Here is a 26500-nt window from a genome sequence, read left to right as displayed (position 1 = left end):
ACAATTTTACCTCAGTATCTTAGTTCTTCTGTTTTTTTTCTTTCCTTTCTGTTCATCAGACCGTGTTGTGGATGACCTGAACCCCGTGCTGACCTTCACCAGGAGAGAAGTTGAGTCTCTTCTTCATTTTGTGGAGGAGGAACCAGACCCATCTAGCATCCATCTGCAGCCCAACGACAGAATGGAGAGCGTCCTCAGGAAGGCCCTCCACCTCTATCCCCACCTGATTACGAAGGTATGAGGAAACATATTGTCCCCATACGCCCTCTAGAGGCGATTACAAATAGAGCATAGACGCTCCTGCACTCCATTGTGTATTTTTTCCATTGTTCACTACGATTTGATGAAGATAAAAACTCATTTTCTACAGACAGGAGTCTCCTTAAGTAAGCTTTCCTGACATGTTTTAGAGTTCTCTGCTAATTGAATAAGCCCCTAGCTGTCATTACACGTCCAAATGTGTCCATAGTTGCCAACTAAAATCCATTTTTGGAACTATGGGAACTATGCCAAGGAGTTAGAGTGAAGCTTTGTTTTACATTTATGACACTATTTTAAACAGCTTGTGAGGTTCTGGAGATTAAGCGGTGATGAGTCACAACATAATTACACTTTTTTTTGTGGCTCGCTTTGAAAAGCAGAGAATCTTCCAGTTGGTGTTCTCATAAATTTTATTAGATTTAATTGGTATAAGCTGGTAAAAATATAAATGTATAGGATGAGGGCATCATAAGTGAGGTAATCGTGCAAACTTGGAGCAGAACACTGATCACCTTTCAACCTCCTCCTTTCTAGCAACCATTCCCCCACGAGTCCCTGCTGATAGACCGCAGGGAGCTGAAGCTGAGCAATGCAGAGAAGAAAGCAGCAAAGAAGGGCTACGAGGATGAAAAGAAGGCCTCGGTGCCATACACCCGCCCTTCCTACGCTCACTATTACCCTGCCAGTGATCAGAGCCTTACCAACATCCCTGCCTTTAGCCAGAGAAACTGGTTAGTTATTGACATCTACAATCCCAGTATAAATGCTAACAAGCTACCGTAAATCCAGTTCTTATCACTTGTCACTTAATCTTTTTTAAATGGTTGAGCATTTATCAAGTAAAACCCTCCTTCAAAAAAATAAAAACAAGTCATAAATCAAGAGTAAAAAAAGAAAATCTCTGTCTATTCAGGCGTCCTCCCACTAGCACTGAAGAGAAGCCAGTGGCCAGTGTCAGGCCAGTCCAGTCAACTCCAGGCTCTATGATGCCCCGCCAGGCATCTGCAAGCTCTGCCCCAGGCAATGACTCATCTAAATCCAGCCTCGGAGGCTTCCCTGTCAACTGCCTGCAGAAAGCTGGCGTGTTTGTACAGAAAATTGTCACCACCACTGGTAGGCAGATTCTCCATGCACTCCATTTTATCTCTGTTCTTTCTGTCAGTACTAAAGATTACTATTTCTTTATGGCCATAAACTCTGATTGTCTTTCTTTATCTCTTTATAGACATAGTGATTCCAGGCACCAACAGCTCCACAGATGTCCAGGCCAGGATCACCGCTGGAGAGAGTATCCATGTCATCAGGGGCACTAAAGGTACAATACCGCTTTGTTATACATGGCAGTTCTTTTGTGTGGTGGTCACAAAATGCAGATAATTGTGTGAATTGTGGTTTTTTTATTATTGAAGAGATTATTAAAAAAAAAAAACTTTGGTATTTGTCGAGTTAGTCGGGTAAAAAGATGTAATAATGAAATGTTTTCATTTAATTCTAATAATGGTTTTGTTTACCTGTGGCTTTCATAGGGACTTACATCAGGACATCTGATGGCCGAATCTTTGCCATCAGAGCAGCTAATAAGGCCAAGTCGGTGGAGGAGAGTTCAGCAGCACCACCCAAAGGTAGGATGATTCCCTTACAATAACTCCTCTAAATACATGTAACCCTAGTCACTGTATTTACGTACCATCTCAGAGACGCAGCACACTGATATTAATGACTTTATTGTGTTCTTTCAGTAAACTGAGGCCCTGTTGATGCTTGAATTCTTCTAAAGCTTAAATCCAATTCTTTTCTCCTCAGATTTGCAAGCACCCCCTCCAGAGGTTCCCACCCATGTCAGTAACGGTTGCCTGTCACCCAAGACTGTGCCCCGCCCTCTTTCCCCCGACAGCCCGGAGATCATTAACGAGTTGCAGCGCTATACGAGCGGCGCAGGAGCTGGTGGGTCAGCAGGCTCTGCTGTTCATCCGCCAGAGAGCAGCGTGAGCAGCCTGCCCTCAACCAAACTGGTTCAGACCAATGGCAGCAGTGGGAGCGGGTTATTAAGTGGAAATCTGAGCCACCATGATGCCTCTGTGACTAATGTCATTCAGCCCAACATGGATGCCACTGCCGCCCAAGATCTGAGAACGGGCTCCAAGCGCAAAGCCTCCACCCCATCCCTGGATGAGCGGGCCAGTAAGCAGCCTTCTGCCGGCAAGCACTCCTCAGCCCCTGTGGCCTCGCAGGGCTTCCCCTTCAGTGGGGGCTATGGGCTCCCCCCTATGGGTCTAAACTCTGCCATGTTGGGTGGTTCACTGGGGCATCCGCTCTTCATGGGGGCGGGCTCGCATTACTTCCAGCCCCCCCACACTCAGCTGAGCGACCCCAGTTACATGTACCAAGATCGGCATGGGTGGAACATGGGCGGAGCCGGCACTGTTCCCACTTCCTCTCCTTCCTCATCACTGACGACAACCACCGCTCCCACAGTCTCATCTTCCTCCTCAACATCATCCTCTCCATCAGTTAAAGCTGCCAGTTCACTTTCAGGAGCTTTGCCACCATTCATGCTGAGCTCCAACATGCCAGGCATGGCTGGGATGCTCCCACCAGGCTTCCCCCTGTCGTATAGTCCATCTCTAGCAAGCCTCTACACCAGCTCAATGCTCCCAGGAGGGGTGTCAGGTCCAGCTGCTACTCCCGGCCCAGCTGGAGCCAGTTTCTTGTCCCAATACCCTCCTACTGCTGCATCCAGCTCCTCCTCATCTTCCCCTTCTTCCTTCTCCCCCTCAGCTCGGTCCGAGGGCCAGCGAGGCCCGGTGCAGGTGAACGGCGGGAATGTCAGCAGCATCAGCAGCTCAGATGAAGATGATGTAATTGAGGTGAGGGGACAGTGACAGAAGAATAATGTCCTTTTGTGAGAATGCTTTCAGAAATTGTAATAGTCACCATAAAATGATGACAGCCCATTTGCCAGGATGCAGGTTTCCAAGAGGCCAAGATGAAATGAAATTAAATGACATGAGGAAAAAATGACAGACATTTAAGATTAAGATCTGAGGCCCTGCTGAAGTGTTTCTCCTGAGCATCTCTACTTGCCTTGAAGAAACGGTCTGAATGGGGATTTAACAGAGACTGGACAGAGAGAGATAATCTTGATGCTGAATATCAGAAGAATCCTGATAAAGGCTTAAAAACCCTCCAAAGGGATGGAGAAAATAAAAGTTTGAGGATTTTGAGCTTCCAAAAAAAATTTCTTTTTCTTTTTTTTGTGTCCAATGCCGGCATTAAGATGCTTATCACTGGACTGAGTACTGCTGAGTATGGGCCTGTAGTGACCACAAGCGGCCACTAGTTATACTGTTGACTTTTAGAGATACTAGCTCTGCAGCTTTGCTAAGTGTCAAGACTTTTGCTTTCAGCTAATTAAAAAGAGGAGCTGGAGTTGCTTGTGAAACAGGTTTTGCTATTACATTAGCTGGTAGCACAGTTTATTTCATAACTGAAATGGTATTGTTCATCACTTGTTGCTACTGAACACTTCTTAAAACGGCAAACGCAATGGTTACAAGATCACACAGAGGTTTTAGAGAGCGTTTTTGACTGAACGTAATAATAACTCACTGCCAGGACAGGTGTATTGTAGGATCTTGTTCTTGAAGGAACACACAACAGATGTGGGATCATATTGAAATACAGAAGAAACGAAAGATATTCACTGAAACTTTAAAAACTAATGAAAGAATGTACGCTTAATCAAATGCCTTTACACCAGGCCTTTTTGAAAAGACTCCTTCTCTTTAGGCATCAGATGTGGGAAGATTTGTTTTTCTTCTTTTTGTGCGTGTTTTTTCTATTTATGTAATCTCTGATTGCCTAAAAAAAAAACGACAGCCAGGTAAAAATGAGGAAAAAAATAAACTGTGTCCCAGTGAGGTGTCCTCCTTGTAGCGGAGAAACAACCAACAGAAAATGCCTTTTTGCCTCCATCTTTCTGAATGTTAACTGTGAGAGAGGCGAGGTAAAGAGAGACAGACAGTCGCTCTCTGAATCTCACCCACAGTCTTACTGTAGCCTAGTGAAAAACGATGCAAAACACTCACTCAAGCCTATATATGTACTTGTACAACCCCAGAGGAACTGAGCTTGCAACCTGGACTTTTGGTTACGCTCGTGTTATTACTGTGTTTGTAACTGCGTGTTGTGTTTTTAAGGGTTGCAAAAGGAATCATTAAAAAAAAAAGAAAAGAAAAAGTTTAGATTCATGTTACTCTGTTTGGTAACATGTTTTGAGAGAGATTTCACCTCTGCTCTGCTGTTTTTCCTTTTTCTTTCTCTGTTTCATCTCGTTTCGTGAACAGAGGTCAATGTGAAACCAAACCTTTTTTTTTTTAAGGGGAGATGATGTAGCTTTGCCAAAAGGAAAAAGAAGGAAACAGCACATCAGAAACCTCCATCAAAGAGGATTGTGTCTTAAGAGACCAAATAATGCAGAGCAGATAAAAAATAAAAACGATCCATTGCAGAAACACGCTCTCTCTACAGCATCCTCACAGCTACAGTTGAGACGTACATATCCATTTTTACACTGTAAAAAGATACAAATCTGTGTTTGACTGGGTGAAAGCTAGAAAAGCTTCATAGTGTGACCAATTTCCCCTTGAATTTGCCATAAATGGAGTCCGACCTATATATTGTGTATATCAGCCGATATTAACTTTTTGCCAATATTTCAGTTTTGGCATTTATAATGGATGATGAATGGAAAATTAAAATAAGAGATTGCATAGTTTGTCCACCAGAGGACAGTCTGCACTCGCAGGTAACACCTGTTTGGAACTACTAGCAGATCAGCTGAGGAGTTGGGTAGAGCAAAAAGGAGCAATCCGCTACTTGTGACAATAAAACAATATTATTTTTAAACTGCAGGGTTGGATGTTGGTCAAGACTCATAAATAGCTATAAATAAAAAAACTTGGGGAAATCGGTTTGTTTTCTGTGCGTGAAAGGAAAAAAATATCGGCTGATATATGAGATTTTTAAATCCTCAAATCCGATGTATCAGTTAACAGTATCAGTACCAATATCGGCATCGGTCCTAAAAATCCCATATCGGTCCGGTTCTAGATGTAAACTATCAATCTGCTGTTCCAGCTGACCCCCCTCGGCCTAAACAGCTGCAGGAAGAGCTTTAAAAACCACTAGCTCTTTTGTTAAACATGATACAACGTCAAGTCAAGACTCAGCATTACCTGTCCTTTTTTCCTTCTTCCATGTGTTTGTTCTCCATACTGAAACTGTAAGTTTACTTGTGTTTCATTTTTGCTCTCTACAATGTTTGAATTTACCAAATTAATTTATTTATGACGGTGCATATTTATTCATTTGTATTTTTATTTTTTTACAATGTCTTTTTGGTTCCATTTGTTTCATCACTATCTTGTTTGTAAGATTTTTACAGTCATATTAGTATTGTTACTACAGTTTTTGTTTTTTAAGAACTAATGATAAGCCAGTCTGACCCAACACATGTGAAACTGTGCAGAACTTTGATGTGGACCAACCAATGTGTTATTAAGCACATTAATATCCAGGATAGCATAGAGTTAAAATCATATCTAATAACTGATCAGCCGTTTAATATGAAAAACCAAAAAACTGTCACCAGGGATATTCAGCGACTGCACAGTGTTGAAATCATTTCCTATTTATGTGCGCTCAGATAATAGAGATGCAAATCTTAGTATTGAATCTGAGCTAAATGAGCCATTTATGTGCATGCTAGCTCAATCACAAGTAATGGGTCAGAAACCGAGGCAGCCCAACCCACTTATCATCTGGAAAAACAAAGCAAAACAACAACAATAAAAAAACAATATCAAGTGCTTCTCCCCTTTTCTGTGCTGTATTACCATATCACCAGAGTTGTCCAGGCGTGTCATCACCCCGTGATGGCAAAAGAGCAAGTTTTCCTCAGTGTTGAACTGTTTGGTTGTCAGCTCAGCATTTGCTGCGCAGACTGACTGCTCTTTAGTTTCACAGCTTTCTACTTGAATTTACATATTTATTTATACAAATCGAGTTGGTCGGGCAAGCAGAGCCGACTGTCTGAATTCCATTTTAGCCGAGGAGAAGATTAAATCTGCTGTCTTTGAGGATTGGCTCCAGTCAAAGCTTGTTGTGTGGACAATGTGTATGACTTTGGATTACATCTTTTTTTTTTTTTTGTTTTTTGAAGTTTGTAAATAAAAAGAAACATGTTCTAAATCATACTTTTCCTGCTTTGTTTATATCAGCGGTGACCGATGCAGTGCTTGCCCTCTTTATTTGTTATTCACACACAGAAACTCACACATAGTGACAGGCAACTGAGGGCATCTAAATCTTACAACAGATTTGAAGAAGACACACTTGGAAGAGGTGCTGCAGTATATTTGTCTCGAAGTAACTCAGTTTTGCATGTTAATCTTCAATTTTATGCATGTGTAATCTAAAGTGAGACTTGAAGTTACGGATAGAATTATTCTAAGTGTGTTTTTAATTGCGTTAAAATGCCTGAAGCACTTGAAATAGTAGGTTTCTCTTAGGTTAGATAGACCCTTAAGTCATTTACGTCTATTTTTCTTTAAAACTGAGATACATATTCATTCTAAATATAAAATAGTCAGGTTTTACTGTTGCCTCAGTCATGAAGAGTAAGTTACACTGATTTAACTGTAGATAATAATAATAATAACCAGGAGTGTCAAATAAATAAGCCAAAGTAGCAAAACAGAAAAAATGGTGCAGTTTTAAGAAAGTAAAAAAGCTCAGTTGAATTTGATAGTTTTACTCTATTAATTTCTTTCACCTCATACATGCTAGTGACTAGTTTCTGATCTGATTATTCCGTTTTGGTGACACTGACTCGATGTAACTCGGAGGGTCGAATCAGCCTTCAGTTTGTTTAGGTCAGCTTTGCATGTGCTACTTCATACTACTTGTGTGTGGGAGAAACTTTCAAAACAAGCAGACGTTTACCCCTCAGGTGTAAAAGGCAGTGTAGACGCCCAAGCTCAGTGACCTTGACCTTAAGGGCAAGGTCAGAGGTGAAGTTCTGAAAATCCTCTGAACAAGGTTACTCAAGAACGAAGCAACGTAGGAAAAAAAAATCTAGGCCAGAAACAAGCTTCCACAGATATGACCGCTGAACATTTCCACCGAAGTCGCAAGAGAGATGTAAACTTCAGCTTTGGGCTGGTTTTATGTGTCATTTACTTTATTGCTGTCATCAAAAGAAGAAACAGTGGATAATGTAAAGAATACATCGAGCTTATTTCTAGTGTTCTGTGGTGTCTAAATAAGAAATGGTAGTATATTGTTTCATTTCAGCCATATCCTTTATACAGGTATACGTGGATAAGTGGCATAATTATTGCACTGCAGGAACAAATGGCCCCTCTGACAAAATGCAGTCACCCCCACCATCATTGCACTGTAGCTGTAATATTTTGAACTAAGTTGTGCCACTGAATTAGAGTATTTGGAGTCAAAGCCCGAAATAAATTAACATGCGATTAGTGGTAAAAATCAAAGTTGTATGGATTTCCACTTCAAATGTACAATGGAGTAAAATGGAAAATTGAGTAAGTGTGGTAGTACTTATTTTTTGGATGACTCAAAAACACTATAACTATCACTGCATATGTCTCTGGTTGTTTTTATTTGTTATTCAGTCATAATTCGGGTATTTAACACTCCTTCACAGCAAAAATGCGAGTGTTGATTTTTCAGTGTTAGTCCTCTACAGCATAGCGTTGCCCTGAGGCAGCAAACCACATTTTCATGCCTTACACTGGCCCTTCAAAAAAAAACCCACTCTTTTTTTTTTCAAATACTGCTACCAGGCACATCTCTTTCCAATAAAATGAAGGTGGTGTGACTTTCATTTGAGGGGGGGGGCTTTCTGCAAGCTGTACTACATGAGAGACATCTCATAGGAGGTAAGATAAAGATCACTATTTTACATGTTTATAGTGAAATAAATGTATATAAAAGATACTTGTATGTGCATGAATATGTTAAGAAGCATATTTGATTGTTTGTTCTACTTTTTTAAATGTATTTATACAGTAAAACTGTTAATTTTCATTCGTTGCTTCAAGGCAACACTGTGCAGTTAGCCCAATTTTTTTCAGGCAATATAATGCATTAGCATATGTGTGTAGAGATGTGTTTGTGTGCATTTATATGATCATAGTCAATGTTTTTTACTTTACAATCTACTCATAATTACAGGACATGGACGTAAAAGCCTTTTATGGAAGCAAACCAAGGCAATGTGCACTTTCTAGCCTCAGAAAATGAGGACAGTGAGCTTTCAGGGAGTGACAGTGAGGTAGAGGAGTGGATCCCTGAATCAGGTTTCAGGAACACTTAGGAGCTCAGGGGTCAGGTGTGTCTGTGTGTGTGTTAGTGTGTGTGTGCGTGTGGTCGTGTATTACTTATTTTTGTGGGGACACAAATTTGTTTACACACTCACATTGTGTGGTCTCGCCTACTTTATGGGGACAAATTGCAAGGTAAATCATTCAATTTTATGGTGAAGGCTTGAGTCAGGGTTAGGGTAAGGTTCAGGCAGGGACTTGTGATGTGTGTGTGTGTGCACGTGTGCATGGGGTTAGGGTCAAATGTTGGATGTATTTTGGTGTTTTATTGTTCTGTGAAATGTTGTTTGTTGCTTATTTATTTGTTAATCCTTGTACTAATAAAACTTATTATAGAATAACTTGGTGTTTGACTACCCTTGTCGCACAGTGTTGCCTTGAAGCAACAAACCAGTATCTGTTTGGGGGGGGGCAGGTGTCAAACTTTATGATTGATATATTATTAGGGACCCCAAAGCTCCCCCAAAATAGGGAGAAATATGTTTTTTCCCCCAAAATTAAAAAGTCATGCAGTAGAGGGTTAGTTGAATTCAACAGAGTTCCGAGTTAGTTCAACATTTAATCGAGTTAAAATAACACATCGGGAGTTGATTCCTGGAAAGTGTTAGTGTGGATTTTAGTCGCTGCTGCATTTTAACCCTCTGAGTGTTAAATTAGACCACACCCTTATTTACTGTGGAGCAGCGCATTTCAGAATCTTCGGTCGCCATCTTTTCTTGCTGCTGCGGTAAGTTTATTCGGTTAAATATTAGATTTTAGATTGATATTAGTACAAGTAACATGATAACTATTAAAACAAGTCGCATTTGTATCAAAATATTTTGTTAAACTGGGCTAGCTAGAACTCTGCAAAGTAGCAGTTACTTTCCTAATATTAATTTAACATGATCTGTATGGAACTCCAAAGACATAAATAGGACATGATAAAATAAATAACTTGTGAATAAATAAGACACAGATATGTAATGTGAGAATGATATTGTGAAATAATGGAACACATTTTGGAAAAAAAAAAAAAGCTCATTATCGTGAAATATATTGCATTCTGCTATATAAATGTACTTATTATTGTGAAATATTATTTCATGGTCAATATTTTTCCCAATAACAGAGATTATTGCTGAGGCATTTTATTTAATTTTTATTCCAAAATGTCCTCTTTTCAAAGTCAGTCTTTATTTCAAAATCCCGTTTTCCCCAATTGCCTGTTTATTTCATAATGCGACTTTTCAGCCGAAATACTTTGTCTCAATCAGTGTGAGTGGGTTGGACCTTTGCGCCTATTGGCTTATCGTTTACCATCGACTAGTTTTCCTGGATACCTGCTCCGCAGACGGCATATTTCACAATAATGAGCTTCTTTTTTTTCAAAATGTGTTCCATTATTTCACAATATCATTCTCACATTACATATCTGTGTCTTATTTTGCATCTTTTGTTGCACCGGACACTTTCTCAACCTCCACGAGTCAGTCGGCCCCAATTTTCAATTCAATTTTCATGTGCTCTCATATTAACAACAACAGCCTTCATTTTTCCTCTGCGTTTTGTCTTCAGGGAGAGAAGCTTCTTTTTCAGGATAAGATGTACATGGAGGTAAAGTTGTGAAATATTCAGCCAAAACACAGCCTGAGTGTGGTTCCAATTATGTTAATCTATCATTTTGCTCCTGCCGCTGTGCTCGTGGAGGAGCTTGATCCAGGTCCTACCTGCAACTGACACTAAAACATTTATTTAATATCATTTCCATTACTACTTATTAACACTTTCATTCTCTGTTTCAGTAAAAACAGTACTTTTCCCACATCTTAACACACCTCTTCTCATCATTCATCCCACACACAGCAGCAGATTTAAGTCTTTTCGACATCTCTCTTTTCCTTTAAAAAACATACTTCAGGCATACTTTCCCACATTTCTCAAAAAAAAATAAAAAATCATACCATAAAAATTTGAGTTTTCACCCAGACCAACTGGCACTGGCCGTTTGGCTGAGCTCAGCACCTATTGCAGCCGTGCGTTCCCTCTGCAGCCTTTGCTTCTTTACAAAGTGCTAAAAACCATAAACCTGGCGCTTATTCGCACAATTTCCTGGCACTGGACTGTAAGTCCGCGCAATTACCGAGGCTAATGCCCTTTTGGTCTGGTTGAAAACTCTCCCCCAAATCAAAACATGCATTAAATTCCGAACCTCTTTGACCATAGAATAAAAAAAATAAACTAATAAAAAAGTTGGGTTTTCGACCCGACCACCTCTAGGGATGCCCCCGTTTGCTGGGCCCAGCTTCCATTGTACAAACAAGCACATCCGCTGTCCGGCTGTATTACTGACGTTACAGAGTTCTTTCAGTAAACTGAGCCCGTGTTGATGCTTGAATTCTTCTAAAGCTTAAATCCAACCCTTCTTTTCTCCTCAGATTCACAAGCACCGCCTCCAGAGGTTTCCACCCATGTCAGGAACGGTTGCCTGTCACCCAAGACTGTGCCCCGCCCTCTTTCCCCCGACAGCGGTGCAGGAGCTGGTGGGGCAGCAGGCCTTAACCGGCCTCTGTGAGGCAGGGTAATAATGAGCGTAGGAAGGGCGGGCCTTACCCTAACGTGGAAACGTTTTAGGAAGATCACTAACTACAAGCCAAACAGGGCATGTCTGGTGAGTTGGAAACATGGAGCAACATCCTGCACAGCCTGCTGGAGGGCTTTGTAAAGAGGTAGGGGTCATAGTCATTGTCCATAAAACAAAAGCTCACTGAGGTTTTTGTGAATATTGATCGTAATTTGTCCTTAATCCAGATGAGGCCACGATGTCCTGAAGGACCAGCTGCCGTCTAAGGAGGAGCCAGTTGACAGTTTCAGGCCAGGCGAGTTTTCTCCAGTCCCTGTGATGACCTGCCAGGCATCTGCAAGCTCTGCCCCAGACACTGACCCCTATGATTACAACTTCCTCGTAAACTTCGGTCTCAAGTGCCTGCAGAGACTTGCCGTGGGTGTATATAAAATTGTCACCAGGAGAGGTGGGTCGAGTATCCAAAAATTATACTCAAGTAACAACAGTGTTGTCAAACTCAATTGCACAGGGGGCCAAAACAAAAGGCACACTTTAGGTCGCGGGCCAAACAACACAAACATTTGTTAAACACACTAAAACAATGTTTTTTAAAATATAAATATGAATAAAAACAGACAGGAATATTATTCCACAATAAATAAACTTAGAAATTTTTTTTTTTAAATATTTTGCTCTCCATAAAAATATCTACTGTCAAAATGATACAAATTCAAATTATGAACATGATGCAAAAAAACAAACAAACTGGAAATATAAATAAAATTTCTGCTTTTCAGCAAAATTTGAAATAACAATAAATCATAACGTTCAGTTTTTTTGCTCCCATGCATTTTGTCAGAGCCGGATGCTTGGCATCTTTTTTTGGCAAGAAGTTCGTCTAAGTTTAGTGTGAGGTCTTGTGTTGTAGAGATTCTCAGGATGGACTGCAGGTGTTCATCAGCGAGACAACTCCTGTCTGCTGTTTTGTTAATCTTCATCACTGAAAACAGCTTCTCACACAGTGTCATGATCCATCTGTGACATCCCTGGACGTGGTTCCTGCCTGCCTCCCAGACTGCCTGTGGTCGCCTGGTCTCACGCACACTCACCCCTTGTGGTTCATCACCACTGGATAACTCCAACCTTATTTAAAGCCGAGTTGGAGTTGTGTTCCTCGCTGGAGCGTTAAACTCACCATTTTTAGTGCAGCCAGTTTTGTCTCTTGTGACCTTGTGTTTCTGAATATTCCCTGACGTCTGTCCCCTTCTCCCTTGTAGACTCTCCTGGATCGGAACCTGTCTCCCCTGGACCTTTCCCTGCTGAGCACGAATGAGAGAGAGAGCGCGGTGTGGAACTGGTGATTGAAGTATTCACAGAGGATAGCAAGTGAGAGTGTTCACTCTTCCCTGCCCTGGACCTTAACCCTGGAATCCTTGGACCCCTCTTCTCCTGACCCCACTGTACATATGTTTATAGCACTGGTGTTGTGAATAAAACCCACTTGGCTTTTGACTGCACCTGTTCTGAGTCCTGCCTTTTGAGTCCCGCACCTGTGAACTTGACACACAGATATGTGCTACCAAACATACACAAATTTCTAGCCGCATGTACACGGAGCTGGGGCATTGATTCAGGAATGGAACAAATAAACTGTGCGGGCCCTTCAGTGCCGTACTTTGCCTTGAGTGTCCCATTACACTGCAGCTCAGTCAGCTCCATCTGTATCTGCACAGGTGCAGTTTCCACATCAACTGTAAATGGGTTGCAAAGCAGCTCGAAATTCTCCTTGTGTGCTTCAAAGTCACAAAAGCTCCGTGCAAACTCAGTGCGCAGTGCACTCAATTTGGGAACACTGTTGTGCCAACGGTTGTGCCAACTTGGTTCAACATTACTTGGCAACAGGCAAAGTGAGGCAAGTTGCACCGGTGCATTTGTAACTCCCATAAGAGCAGCTTCACTTGAAATGCCTTCACCGCATCATACATGCCATGTCCATGAACTGACAGATTTCCTTGGTTGAAGTGACGAGCATTTTTAGGCCTGTTGATAAAATTAAATCATTTCTGCTCTTTAATACCTAAAAAATTCAACTGACATGATGTCCAATGTGTGCCAAAATTGGACATTTTTGTACAACGTCTGGATATTAATGTACTGACAGTGCTGTAATTTTTAACTGTTTCACTTTAGAAACATAAATCTTTGCACAGATGATGTTTATATGTTGGTAACTGTGTTTCTGGAATGAAATGTGAACTGAAGCATATTTTTAAAAGGGTTATATGCTAAAAAATTAATTAAAAAAATTAGACGGGATAAAATCTACTTACTTTTTCTGTGTTCTAGTCTCAGTAACTTTGACACAGTAATATCTGCTGCAATATTTACACCTCTGATGAAATTTCACAAGTTTTAGCTTTATTTTGATACCAAGACTGTATACACAGAGTTTGTAATTGCAGAGAAATAATCAATTAATTTGGGGCATTTCATTTACGAGCAGGAAGCTCAGAAAACCCTTTGGGGCTTAAGACGTTAATGTCCAAAATTTCTCTTGTTTCCGCCTTAACAGGGGAGCAGCTGTTTCCATTCAGATGGCAAGAAAGAAGGCATCCAATAATGAACACACAAGCTAACAAATACATCCTTCCGTCATCTCTACACCTCTCTCCGTTCCTCTCCTTTTCCCTCTAATCCTCTTTTTTGTTTTTGTTGTTGTTGTTGTTGGTTTTTGCTTGTTTGTTTGTCTGCCCTCGCTTCTGTGGCTCGGATTGGTCCGAACTACTGTTAAACCTGTAGTTAAGAATTACAGTGAATATGCGTTTATTATTATATTTACAAAATACCACAGTTTTTGTCTTGGTCGTATCATTTTATTTTGTTGTTTTTATCCGCGCCACCTTAAAGACTGAAGATATTGTCTAACATTAAACCGGTCCGTGGTGCAAAAAAGGTTGGGGTCCACTGCCTTAGGAGGAAATCATGGTAATAAGAGGGAATAATCCATATGGGCACAAAGAATAGACACTTTTTTGTGCTTTTTTTAGTTCCCTGGCTTTCATTCAAAATCTGTTTATCGTGAGCACCTACAGGTTAAACAACTTAAACATTATAAATGGCTTCAAGCTCACATTGAGGCCTGTGGCTATCAGCTATCAGCCACTGAGACAATAGACAAATTTATGTGTTTTTTATATGAATATTTCACACTTTAAAGCTGCCTGTTTATTTAAGGGAGGTGAACAATACATTACAATTGTACATAATAATATCACAGATGATAGATTAAATAAATAGATTTTAGGTAGATGCTTGTGCATTCTTAAAGTCGTATATATGCTGTGTCATCTGTTCAAAGCCTCTCATGGTCAGTGCTGTTCTCCATGCCTGTCTTACTGTACATGATGTTGTTTGTCATGGTCCAGGGTCATTTGACCCGGTGTTTTGAGTTTTCCTGTATTTTTGTCATTTTGTACTATGATTTATGTATAACGTTCACTTTGTTAGTCTTTAGTTTATTCTTTAGAGTCTAGTGTTTCTGTTTTGAGTTTCTTGTATTCCCTGTTTAGTTCCCTGGTTATTTAGTAGTTTCCCCCTGTGTAGCTGCCCTCTGTGTCTCCCTCTTGCTTTGTGGGGTTGTTTTTTTTCAACAGGAGATGAATATCTCTTATCTAGATCTCTGATCTATCAGACATGCTGGTCCACATGTACAAGACTTCTGCAAAATCAAGGCAATGGTATTTTCCGATGTTTGGCTACATCCTTGACTTTTGCATCTCAAATGCCTTGCTTGTTCACAAGAGGGACTGTGCCCTACTAAATGAGAAACCGCTCTCTCTCAAAAGGTTTCATCTTGCAGTTGCCCACAGTTTGATGCAGGTCAACGAGCTACCATCAACGTTTGGCCGACCATCATCTTCTTCTCTACCTCAAATGTTGCCTCAGCAGAAACGTTACACCCCAAGACCTTCACATCCACAACCAGATGTGCGTTATGACAACTTGGGACAGCTGCCACTTCACTCTGACAACCGAGGCAGGTGTAACCTCTGTCCAAAGGAAGTGTCAAGGTGGAAATGTCAGAAGTGCAAAGTGTTTCTGTGCCTGAATGCCCACCAGCAGTGCTCTGTTGCATATCACCAGAAATAAAGGAAATCTAACGCCTCTACATTGCAGTTGCTGTTGGTTCTGTAGCACTACAACTCTCTTGTATCTGTTCAGTCTACTCTGCTGCTAAGTTACAGAAGTTTAATACTGTTTTGTTAAGCTTTTAAAAATATTTTTTGTATTCAGTTTTACCATGAATGAAAATCTCAATCGTTTGGTAGAGGCCTAAGTTTAAAAAACTATGGAGTTGTTTGAAAAAAAATCCTCTTTGTTACTGTTGTTGTAAATGAATAAAAAATTCAAAGAAATAATTTTTAATTGCAGTTTTCTTGGTGTGAACCTCAAAGGGTTAAAGTAAAAGTACTATAAAGGTAGGATAAAAAATGTGAAATATTGAACTTAAAATATAGTGCAAATTAAATAGCGTATATAAGTAAATGTAAACTAAATGAAATAGTTTTCACCGTAGGCAAAAGAAATGCCAAGTCATCATTTACAGACTCGTTTTACGGAAATGATTGTGTAAAAACTCAGTATCCCAGAGTGCAATGCTGTCCGGAAGTTACGCGACAGCGTTTTTTCACCGATTGTTGATGACGGTGGCAGACAGCGCAGGTCAGTTAGCTGAGTGGTGTTTTCTGGGAGGAGAAGTTCCTGGTAAGGTAACATAATTTTGTCTGGCAACCTGCTTTGAAAGGAGAGAAGAACATTAAAATAAACGAATGAAGCTAGGGTCGTATGAGAAAGACTATGAACTATATGAGAGCTGACGCTGGTCCGGTAAGGTCTTTAATATTGTTTTGAGGGCCTGTTGCTAGCGACGGGAAACCCTCAGGCTAGCCCGGGCCGAGAGCGCAGAGGACTAAGAACTGGGGCTCGGTGGGCTTTTTCATCGACCAGGTTTTACTGGCCCTAGCTGTTCTGTCTTACACTCACACGAAACCTCTTCTGATCTTCAGTGGACATAAAGTAAAGTACCTGGATACATTCTCAATTTGACAGCCAGCTAACCTTAGCTATCAGTGTTTACAAGCTAGCTCAGCCAGACTGCTCTTAAGAAATTACTACTTGGCTGTTTTTGCTTCTCTTATTGTTGGCATATTTGGCTCCTAGCACCTGTCTGGTAACTGGTGGTGATTTGTAAGCTTGCCCTACTTTTGTCTACACCCACTGAAGGTCGCTAGCTTGATTAAAATGTCCCAGCTAATGTTATCTACTGAAGCCCAAAGTTTGTTACTTTGTTAAACTGTAAGAATCAGCGTGTTTGGTTGTTTTCCACTGTACTGTTCCTTTTGAAGGGTAGATGAGCTGTAACGCTTCAAACCCCCTTAATGAGTTTTAATACAATTGCTAACAAACGTTTGTAGGAAGAGTAGAAGCTAAATGTATTGATTACTAAAGCTACCTATGCCCACTTCACAGACATTATCCGGATGAAGGCTCACAGAGAAGCGTGGATTTTGATGCTGTCAGGACCCACGGGTGTCTCCTGTTCTGCTTGGCATCATTGACCTCACTCCGTTATTCAAGAACTGCTACAACAACAGGCAACTAGTTCTGCTTTTTTTTTTTACTCTTTTGGGCCGAGTTGCTCAAAGAGGACCTTCTTCATAACTGACCACAATGAATCGTTACCTGCCTGTGGCACGACAGCACTTCCTGGCCGCCCTTGCCAGCACCAGTGTAGTAGTAAAAGCTATAAGTGCTTTAGTAGTACTGCTGTACCTGCTATCATGGGCTGTCGACACTCCATACGCATTGGGGGTGACCCCGGGCTACCTTTTTCCACCCAATTTTTGGGTCTGGACGCTGGTAACCCATGGAGTGGTGGAGCAGCACGTCTGGGGTGTGGCAGCCAATGTGGGGACAGTAATGGCCTGTGGGCGCCTGCTGGAGCCTTTGTGGGGTGCTTTGGAGCTCCTGATCTTTTTCGCTGTGGTTAACGTGTCTGCAGGCCTGTTAGCAGGCTTCTCCTACCTCCTCACCTATGTGGCTACCTTTGACCTGGACTTCCTGTTTGCTGTGCGTGTCCATGGAGCAGCCGGATTCCTGGGAGGTGTCCTGGTGGCGCTGAAGCAGACCATGGGGGATACTACAGTGCTCAGAGTGCCACAGGTGAGCCTAATTAATAAGAGAGGGAGGAGTAAAAAAAGTGTAAAGATGAACTGAGTATGTACCCTAACAAGCGCACAAATAACAATGGAAAGCTAACCACTAGTCTCTAGAATATGTGAATAAACTCTCTGTTTTTTGGACGTGACAGATCAATATAACACCAGTCAATGTCGAATTAAAAGTATCTGGATTAATACAAGCTTAGGAGTATTACCTGCAGACTGCTTGCTTTGCCATTAGATGTGCAACAGTGATTAATTATTAGTAGATATGTAAGATTTAGTGTCTCAAAATCACTTTTTTAGACTGGATGAAAGCTGGAATTTCTGGTTTTGATAGGAGTGCATATATTGAAGAATAAAACCAAGTGTATATGGTGGAGTACAGTGTAAAATTGCTGGCGTCGTATGATATGTGTTATCATTTGTGGTTTTATAATACAAAATTCAGGTGTTTCTTTCTCTTACCTTTCACTTTGCCAAAAGACATGGAACAGGATGTACTGTTGGCTAAAGAGTACTGAGCAACTTTTCACAGTCTGAACAAACACAGGATAATTCTTGATGAGATTGTATCTGTAATTGTGTTTAAAATAAACGACCCCCCGCCCCAACACACACACACACACACACACACACACACACACACACACACAAAAACAGTTCTTTCTGTCTTTTGTGTTATTTTTGCATTATATGGGGACTTGGTGTTTTACCTTTTTTTCCTGCATAGAGAAGTTTATGGCACCCCCTCCGCAGAGGTCTTTTACAGAGGTCTGTTATTTGGGCTTTATTCATTCATCCATCCACTTCAACTTTTCAAACTCAGGGGTGTGAGGGGACTGACCAGGACAGGTCACCAGTCTGTCACAGGGTTGGGTTTAGGTTACGCAAGCACATTTGTATCAAGTGATAAAAAAAAAACAAAAAAAACATAGATTTCTGTCAACTAGATATCACAGATTTATTGCCTTAACTGTTTGCTAACACTTGTAAGTCATCTTCCCAAAGCCTGTAAAAGTGGTCTGTTTGTAGTTTATGCTGGAGGAGGGACATAACTTTTTTTAACTGTCATATTTCTGCCATCTGTATATTAATTTAAAAATCATGTTGCAAATGTGAAACGTTTTCAGAGGTTTCATTCGTCCAAGTGTCATTTTGTCACCAGTTTTTGCTTTTACTGGCATTATATGGTAATAACTTTTCACTGTGTAAGCACATGTAGTTTACAGACTGAGGTGTTGAGTGTTTTCTCCAGTTGGCCTCTGTTCCCCATTTTAAGCATGTGATTTTCTTCGACATTTGGACTACAGTGCAGTCTTTTAATTTATATTTTAGGTTTCCTGCTCGTCTGCCGAGCAGCTGTGTCCAGATAAGGTTTTAGTTTTTCTTGCTGAGACACACTTTAGCGGCATGTTCCCAATATGTTTCTGAAACATCTTGGCCATTCTGCCTTAGTTTGCCCTCATTTTTGCTTTTTGTGCTTGTTGCAAGTTTGAGTGAAACTGGGTCACTTCTCAAATCTCTCTTGGTCTCAGTTGACCATGTTAGGAACTTTGTTGAAACATTTGTTGAAACACTTTGACTGTGACTTCTGCTTGTTACCCGGCATCTAACCAGTTGTTTTTCTCCATTCCTAAATCTAACTCACTTAAAGAGATTGTGAGAACTGCGAGCCAACAAGTTTTTATAAAATGGTAGCTTTCTCGAAGATTTTGGTCACTAGAACTAAAGTCTTTCTGTTCCTTTCAGGTGAGACTCAAAGCAGCACCAGCTTTGGTCCTCCTCTTCCTGGCTTTATTGCGCCTGTCTGGGTTGCTTGACAGCTCCGCTCCCCTGGCCTCATACAGTTATGGTGCACTGTCTGGCTGGGTCTACCTGCGCTTCTACCAGAGGCACAGCCGGGGCCGCGGCGACATGTCAGACCACTTTGCCTTCGCAAGTTTCTTCCCAGAGGCAGTGCAGCCAGCTGTGGGACTGCTGGCAGGGCTCGTCCACTCTGCCCTGGTGAAGATGAAGGTGTGCAGGAAGATGGTAAAGAGATACGACGTGGGAGCACCCTCCTCCATCACCATCAGCTTACCAGGGACAGACCCCCAGGATGCAGAAAGGAGGAGGTGAGTGAGCACAAACAAGGAGTTAAATATTTACATCTGTAAACATATGTCCTCATACTCTAAACTGAAAGTGAAGCATTGAATACAACCAGCCTCAGTTTGTCTCAGTAAAGTGTTGTATAAAATGTTATTTTTGTCTTCATCTATTTATATTTCAAATTATGGTCTAAAATGCCCACGTTAAGGCCACACTCCAACAGTCCCTGCATCATTAAATAAATGGTGCGAATAGGTTCCTAATGGCATTCTAATGCCGTTCTATTAAAAGAGAACGTTTGAGTTATGGCTCTTAAAATGTCAAACTCTCAATACACATTCATTAATAATACATTTTTAATGGGATGGCTACAAAATATACTTTATTGTGTGTGTTTGGTGTCATGTTTGGCAAATTTACAAAGTAAGGGAAGAGACCGTAATCATAACTGTAGAAAAATGTACAAAATAAGAATTGCATATTAATTTAAACACTCGTGTATCATTAACATGATACAGTTATTTATTTAGTTTTTTTACAATATTACAGTAGTCGTTAGTAGCTATGTAGTTAACCAAAGAAAAGACTGGGTGTGGCATGTGTGTTTTGTCTAGAATAGCAAAGTCTGCCAGTGTGTTCAGTGACGTCTGTGTGTAAGCACAGATATCTTAAAACAAGTTACTGTTACCACTTTAGATTATATCTTTGTTGATATGCAAACAATTGTGAATTATACATTTACAACTTTTTGGATACATGTTTGGAGAGAAATAAATCCCCCACAACAGCAATGACTTCTTTGACATTTTGATAAATTTAGAGTTGACTTTTGAGCAAAAGTTAAGTAAAACATTATTTAGGATTATTTTTTTTCACTGTTAGATTTGGGTACTCCCACTTACAAAAGCAATCCTAAAGGACAACAGAGAATTTGGTGAGGTAGCTCTAGTAAGTACTGATTTGTCATAACTAGGAATGAATGGATTCAGTTTCACATGTCAGATCTTGACTCAAAAAGCTAGATTGGGTGTCGTGACAGCGGCCAATCTACTCAATTCAGTGTGACTCTGTTCTTTGTTTATTGCGTCACACCTCGGCATAACTAGTATAAGCGGTAATGCGCCATGGAAGAAACGAAGAGCAAAGAGTCAGCAGTAGTTTTGTACATTTGGGGTAGTTTTTGACTTAACCACCAACTTTGGGAAAATGAGTTGATACAAGTAAAAAGCTTTTCACTTGCGTCAGATTCGGTCTTTCTCTTAATGTTCAGCTTCACAGTTGTTGGGAGGCTTTAATTGCACAATGATGTAATCATCTTAATTTCTAATTTTTCGTTCCCACTGACTCCCTGATATGTTTGAGACGATAGGTGTACTTGTTGAGAGCAGGGAAAGGTGAGATTAGTGCAGTATGCAGTAGTCTAATCAGAATTACACCCAGTTAAAATTGGTGTAATTCTGATTAGAGCAGTGCAAACATAATGTTTCTGTTGTTTTAGCACCATTCAAATAGTCACATTTTATTTTACAGTTAGAAAAGCAGTGTTTGGGTTGAGTCTGATGTTGCCTGACACAAAAACTGGTGTCAAGGTGCCAAGTTATTGGAACTCCCTCAGGGGCCCACTTTGTAGATGTTGCTTATTTTTTATATGTATTTTTTATTTTGGCGAATTTAAATATTGTTCAACATTATCAGTTTTTTAGTCTTTACCTTTAAAGACTCTCAGTGTGTACGTATAAAAGTTTCTACAAGAATCCCATAGAGACACATTACTCACTTCAGTTATGTCAGTAGTTTAGTGTTTTGAGCTCTGAAATCATTGAAGCAAAGCATTTCTCTTTGTTCCTGACTTGTAGACAACTGGCCCTGAAAGCTCTGAACGAGCGTCTAAAACGCGTAGAGGACCAGTCTGCTTGGCCCAGCATGGATGACGAGGAAGACGACGATGACGATGAGGTCAGAACCGACACGCAGCCGCTTCTACCAGGCGGACGTGAGCCCTCCTCCACACCAAGAACAGCAGGGGGAGCCATCAGTGCCTCCCTCTCCTCCACCTCCTCATCCTTGATGTCACAAAGTGGCGGAGCACCTTCCTCAGGCGGAGTGCAGCACCCAGAGTCCAGCATCATCAGCTTTGAGGATGCACCTTCAAGATCATAGCAAACAGAACACAAGTGTACAGATATGCACGCTCTGTTTGAGGTCACTGGCAAGTATACTGGTGTGTTCAGAGTTCCTGACTAGTATACAGGTTTATTCAGTGACGGCTATTAGGCGTACACACACACACACACACACACACACACACACACACACCCCTTTGACCAGTGTATACAAACAACCGTGCACACTAAAACTCTGTCAGCATCATTGTGAAGCCCAAAAGACTGTACAGTGCTTTCAGTTGAGACACGATGGTTGTAAATGCTCAGTGTAGTTGGGCAGACTGAACACTAAATTCTTGGCTCGCTCCTGCATACAAACGAGAGAAAGTCACAAAAATTCTTTCTTTTCCAGACTTAATCCCAGCTTGCAGAAATCTGTTCACTGCTCCATGTGTCTTTTTCTTTTTTTTGCTTTCTAAATAAATAATGAAATGGGTGTATGATATTCTTTTTTTGTAAGTTTTACAGAGCAGCCATATTCATTCTTTTATTTTCCGCTGTGGGGAAAGCTGTCAGTGACAGAGGCTGGGTTTGAGTTCCCGATTCTCGATGAGAGACTGTAGCGTGTTGATTCGAGAAGCACTAAGTCACATTAGCTTTGGGTTCACTGGTTCCAAATATAGAACCAGATGTGGAACGGAGGAAGCATGAAAAGTATGTTACTCAGCACCAACTGCTGGACCACAGGAAAGAAGCTGCTGCGGGTCTGCCCTGCTGATGAACTGTGTTACCAAACATCAAGATTTTAAAAAGTGCCAGGTGAAAGAAAAATTCAAGACCAGGTTAACTTGCCACCTGATGCCTCTCTGGAATCACAAGCAGAAATACAAACCACATATTCCCCCCCTCCTTTTTTTTTTTTTTTTGTCAGTGGACAAAAATGTGGGGACCCCCCCCCCCCAATAGTCTATTCAGTCACTTATTTAATTCAACAAAAATTAAACTTTTTTGGACTAACAAGACATGTTGGTGGTGTTACACTCACACAGATCTGTCGATGATTTTCTTGTTTTGCAAGCTGATTTTATTTCTTTCCTGATCCTAACCTGTTTACACTTCTGCATTCAAGAATCTGAAATTATGCTTGAAATGTGTGAGCAAGTGCTGTTCTTTTATCTGGGTGCCTACAATGAAGGGAAGGTGTTCATTGTCTGTGCTGCTTTTATCCATTTGCACCATTAGAAACGTGGAAAAAGTGAAAGAGAGGATAAACAAATAGTCTTAGTGGGTATTTAAAGAAAATCCTATTGATTTATGAGTTACCGATTTTGAGTTTTATAATTGTTGTACCTCTGGCACTGGCCCATGAGGACAAATTATTCCACAAACAGAGGACTGCTGTCCTGGTCAGTAGTCAACATGGCACAGGTCTCTCAGTCACATCCTTTGGACTTGTAGCATTACCATCTCTAAATGTATAGTTCCAGACCTGGCTCGTGGTGAATCGTTTTCTAGGGTTGTTGATAGACAGCTAAATTATTTCATCTAAATAAACATGAACTTCATTTACACCTAAAGGTCATCAGTTCACTGATTGTGTTGCCAGTCATCGCTGTAGCTGTTGCATGCTGTTGTGGAAACAATCAAATCATTGAATTGGCAATTTCCCTCCTGTCCTTTTTGATTAGAGTCATTTGAAGCAAATGAATTGTTTAGCAATGATGTCAAACTGAAACCGTACTTTAGAAAAATACTTTTGCACTCATAATCATAAGCTTGTAATTTCAGTGAAATTCCAACTAGCTGGGACTGTGAACCATGTTTTTTTTTTTTTTTTAATCACTTTAGATTAGAAGTGCAAAAGTCCATGAGGTTATATTTACACCCTCCTTCGGTCTCTGATTCTTCCTGTGAAAACAGGCCAAACATTAAGACTAAAAGCTTAGGGTAAACTGCTAAGAATTAAGAGTTACCTCTACTTTCCTAAAGATATTTAAGAAAATTACAGATGATTATTATTATATTATTAGGGAAAGTAGGGAGCTACAAAAATGAGTATGGTCTTACATGTGTAATTCCATTTTATAGTTTTCTTTTTGTATTCAAAATAAATATTAAAATAGGTTGTTTTTAATGTTGTTTTGTCAACATAATGAGACTTCCTGTGTCCCCACACCTTCAAAATAATAATAATAAAAAAAAAAAAAGATAAAAAACCCCCAAATAAATGTAGCCAACCAAAGTGAATTCCTCCTAAATGAAAATATTTACCTGTGGCTCAGGAGTGATTCTGAGCACGTCTTTGAAGCTAAGAGAAAACGGTCAACCCTGTGTCTGGACTCAAATTTTCACTTTTTTTTTTTTTTTTTTTACACTGAAATATTAAATTGGGTTCTTTGCTTTTTAATAAATGGCAAAAATAGCCTGTAGTCTGCAGACCTTCGCCCCGCATGATAAATTGAAACTGTTGATGGAATGAGATGTGATGTTGAACGGGAAGTGATAAGCCATATTAGAGGGATGGAATTCTGTGTGCTGTCCTGTTTTTTCTTGTTTTATCTCACTGTGCTCATATTTTGGCAAGCCTGTGTATACATGGGATGATTTGGGCCTCTACATTAATTTGAATGTTACTATTTCTGTGAATGAACGGACACAGGGACTGATCTTCAGAGTGGAGCAGGTGAAGCTGCAGTCAGACGTCTGATACCTCACACTGCACCCTACCATCAAACATAGTAGCAACGGATAAAAACAGTCAAGGCAACTTTGTACATAATTGCATAGAATTGCAGTGCAATTTACAGCTTTATGGTGTCATTTTCATACCCTTTACATGCAAGATAGTCCGCAAATAGTCAAACAGCAGTTAAAAAGTATGTGTTAAGCTTGACTGGCTGCCCAATTCAGCTTGCATCACAAAATCAGCATTGCAGCAAAACATGCTAATGCGGTTGCCTGCAGATAACTGTGAAGTTCTGTGATTTGGTGAAGTTGTACTATATTATTTATTTATCTTTTTTTTTAGTGGTTTGAAGGCCATGGAGCATTGTAGCTGGCAGTCTGAGGTTTCAGACTGAGTCTCGTCAGTCTGACATTCAGCCAAACCTCACCTCCAGTCCTGTTTCCAATGGTTTGTTTTTTATTTATTTCCTTTTTTTCCCCCTTGAATTGAAATGTCATTAAAGCGAAGAAGGCAGATCCTGTCTGTGTGTCTAATCCCTTTGTACAGTTGGGTTAAACTATAAAAACTGCAGAAGAGCATAATGAATGATGTCAGTGCTGTTCACTGTTAAATTACAGTGGCCTCTCTTTTAGGCTCTGCAGAAATGCTAGCATTGCAATTTGGCCGACATAAATTTGGTTCAAGTCTTTTTTTCCCCGTTCACGTTTCATGTCTTCAGCCGGGCATGCTGACTTTTTTTAAAGCTTGTTTCATTCAACCCTTACATTCATCCTTAAATGTATTCTCACAAATCATTTCCCAAGTGGATGTCCAGTTACATAATTTTATGTTAGATTTTTTTCAGGTCTTAAACAAGCTCCTTGACTTGAGACACATGAGAGATGGATGAAAAAGGTATAAAATTGGAAGACGAGTAATTGAAGGGCTTCATGTATTGTTACATCAGAATTTAAGACTTCTTTTAGAACTATTGCCTCTATTAATCTGATTGTTTTTCTTCTCTTAATTTTCCAGTATGTGTGTTTTTTTACAAATGTGGAGCTGAGAAAAGAGTTGTAACAACGACATTAAATATAATCACCGCTTGATATGGCTGGATTATCACTTGTAAGGTACATTCAGGTGTTTGGGGGATGCTGTACATGTAAGGTTGTCAAGTCTTTAAGACACTTTGTGAGACAACATATTCCTAGGAAAAATGTCATTGTTTTGGGAAACACCAAACTTCATGAGCTTTGGATAAAAATGGTTAAGAAAGATGAGACTGTTGCGCTCCTTTTGGCAGAGTTGATCACCCACAAGGTTTATTTTTCTTGCTTTTCATTACTTCCATTTTCCTTCTCTGTCTCTACTTTTGCTCCAGCAGATCTCGTTCACACTAAGGACATCTTTCTTTCTCTGTACTGTGGCAGTTGCACAGACTTCTGTTGGTTTTCAAATATATTTCTTCATCTCAATATGAAATAAAAGGCGATTGTATGAAACGTTAGTGAATGGTGTATTACTCTTGTGGTAATTGGTACCCTGCTATGGACCTACGATCATTGAATTTGTGGGCTCAGAGTACAGTCATGTGAAAAAGTTACTGTTTTTACATGTCACTATAAGTCACACATCAGGCCTGTAGAATCTTCAATTTAGCTTTTAGGTTTTTTGCAGCTAGCATTGCACAGTCCCAACCTTAATGGGTGAATTTGCTGTGGCGTCCACTCCTGGGAAGACTGTCAGCTGTTTTGAATGTTTTCCACTAGTGACTAATCCTTCTCATGTAGAATGATGAATTTATAACCCTTACCAGAATGAAGGGGAGAAACAGTTGCTTCTTTAAGATCATTGTTGATGCACTTCCTCCTTGGCATACTACTATCACACAGGAGTATTTATTAGCAGGACTTGGCTGATACTTAACCTCTTAATTCCTACAAAAGTAAAAAGTGTGATTAATTTGGCAGAAGTGAGGAAAACCTGTAGTGTAACATATTTATTTTGTTTCTCATATTTACAGGAACATCTTTAAGTCTCCCTGCGTCTGAATTGGCTTGTTTTTTCTTAAATTGACCGCCAGGTGGGGCAGTAAGCACATAGTTTCTCCTGTTAGGCTCTGGCTCAGGCACTGTTTAGAATTGGACCTTAAGGCTATAACTTGGGTTCAATTAACTCTGTTCTTAAAATATTTT

General features: G+C 40.3%; 2 protein-coding genes and 1 long non-coding RNA gene across 8 annotated transcripts in view; all 3 read left to right on the top strand.

Annotated features, from left to right (window-relative positions):
* The window catches only part of LOC116324696 (helicase ARIP4-like), a 76576-nt gene extending 70457 nt beyond the window's left edge, over nucleotides 1-6119 (top strand). For all 3 annotated transcript variants that reach the window (XM_039604372.1, XM_031745408.2, XM_031745407.2), the window contains 6 exons: nucleotides 60-235; nucleotides 796-992; nucleotides 1175-1374; nucleotides 1487-1576; nucleotides 1788-1883; nucleotides 2065-6119. In XM_039604372.1, coding sequence (XP_039460306.1) covers nucleotides 60-235; nucleotides 796-992; nucleotides 1175-1374; nucleotides 1487-1576; nucleotides 1788-1883; nucleotides 2065-3143 — 1838 coding nt within the window. In that variant the 3' untranslated portion in view covers nucleotides 3144-6119. The remainder of the gene's footprint in view (nucleotides 1-59; nucleotides 236-795; nucleotides 993-1174; nucleotides 1375-1486; nucleotides 1577-1787; nucleotides 1884-2064) is intronic.
* A 3236-nt stretch (nucleotides 6120-9355) lies between these two features.
* LOC120435420 lies at nucleotides 9356-12729 on the top strand. Its single transcript, XR_005609717.1, has 4 exons — nucleotides 9356-9399; nucleotides 11090-11380; nucleotides 11463-11683; nucleotides 12495-12729. It is a non-coding gene; the product is annotated as an uncharacterized LOC120435420 (long non-coding RNA).
* Nucleotides 12730-15879: 3150 nt separating this feature from the next.
* Nucleotides 15880-25811, top strand: tmem115 (transmembrane protein 115). Of its 4 annotated transcripts, none has more exons than XM_031745405.2 (4): nucleotides 15880-15939; nucleotides 16747-17439; nucleotides 19191-19555; nucleotides 21389-25811. In XM_031745405.2, exons 2-4 carry the CDS (start codon nucleotides 16948-16950, stop codon nucleotides 21690-21692), a joined length of 1161 nt encoding a protein of 386 aa, XP_031601265.1. In that variant the 5' UTR covers nucleotides 15880-15939; nucleotides 16747-16947; the 3' UTR covers nucleotides 21693-25811. The 4 variants fall into 4 exon arrangements, with proteins under 4 accessions (XP_031601265.1, XP_031601263.1, XP_031601264.1 ...); XM_031745403.2 differs by having other exon boundaries at nucleotides 15919-15981; XM_031745404.2 differs by having other exon boundaries at nucleotides 15922-15986.
* The last annotated feature ends 689 nt before the right edge of the window (nucleotides 25812-26500 follow it).

The sequence above is a fragment of the Oreochromis aureus genome, linkage group 20, assembly GCF_013358895.1.
Source record: "Oreochromis aureus strain Israel breed Guangdong linkage group 20, ZZ_aureus, whole genome shotgun sequence".
NCBI lineage: Eukaryota > Metazoa > Chordata > Actinopteri > Cichliformes > Cichlidae > Oreochromis > Oreochromis aureus.
This window is presented reverse-complemented; position numbering and strand designations above follow the sequence as displayed.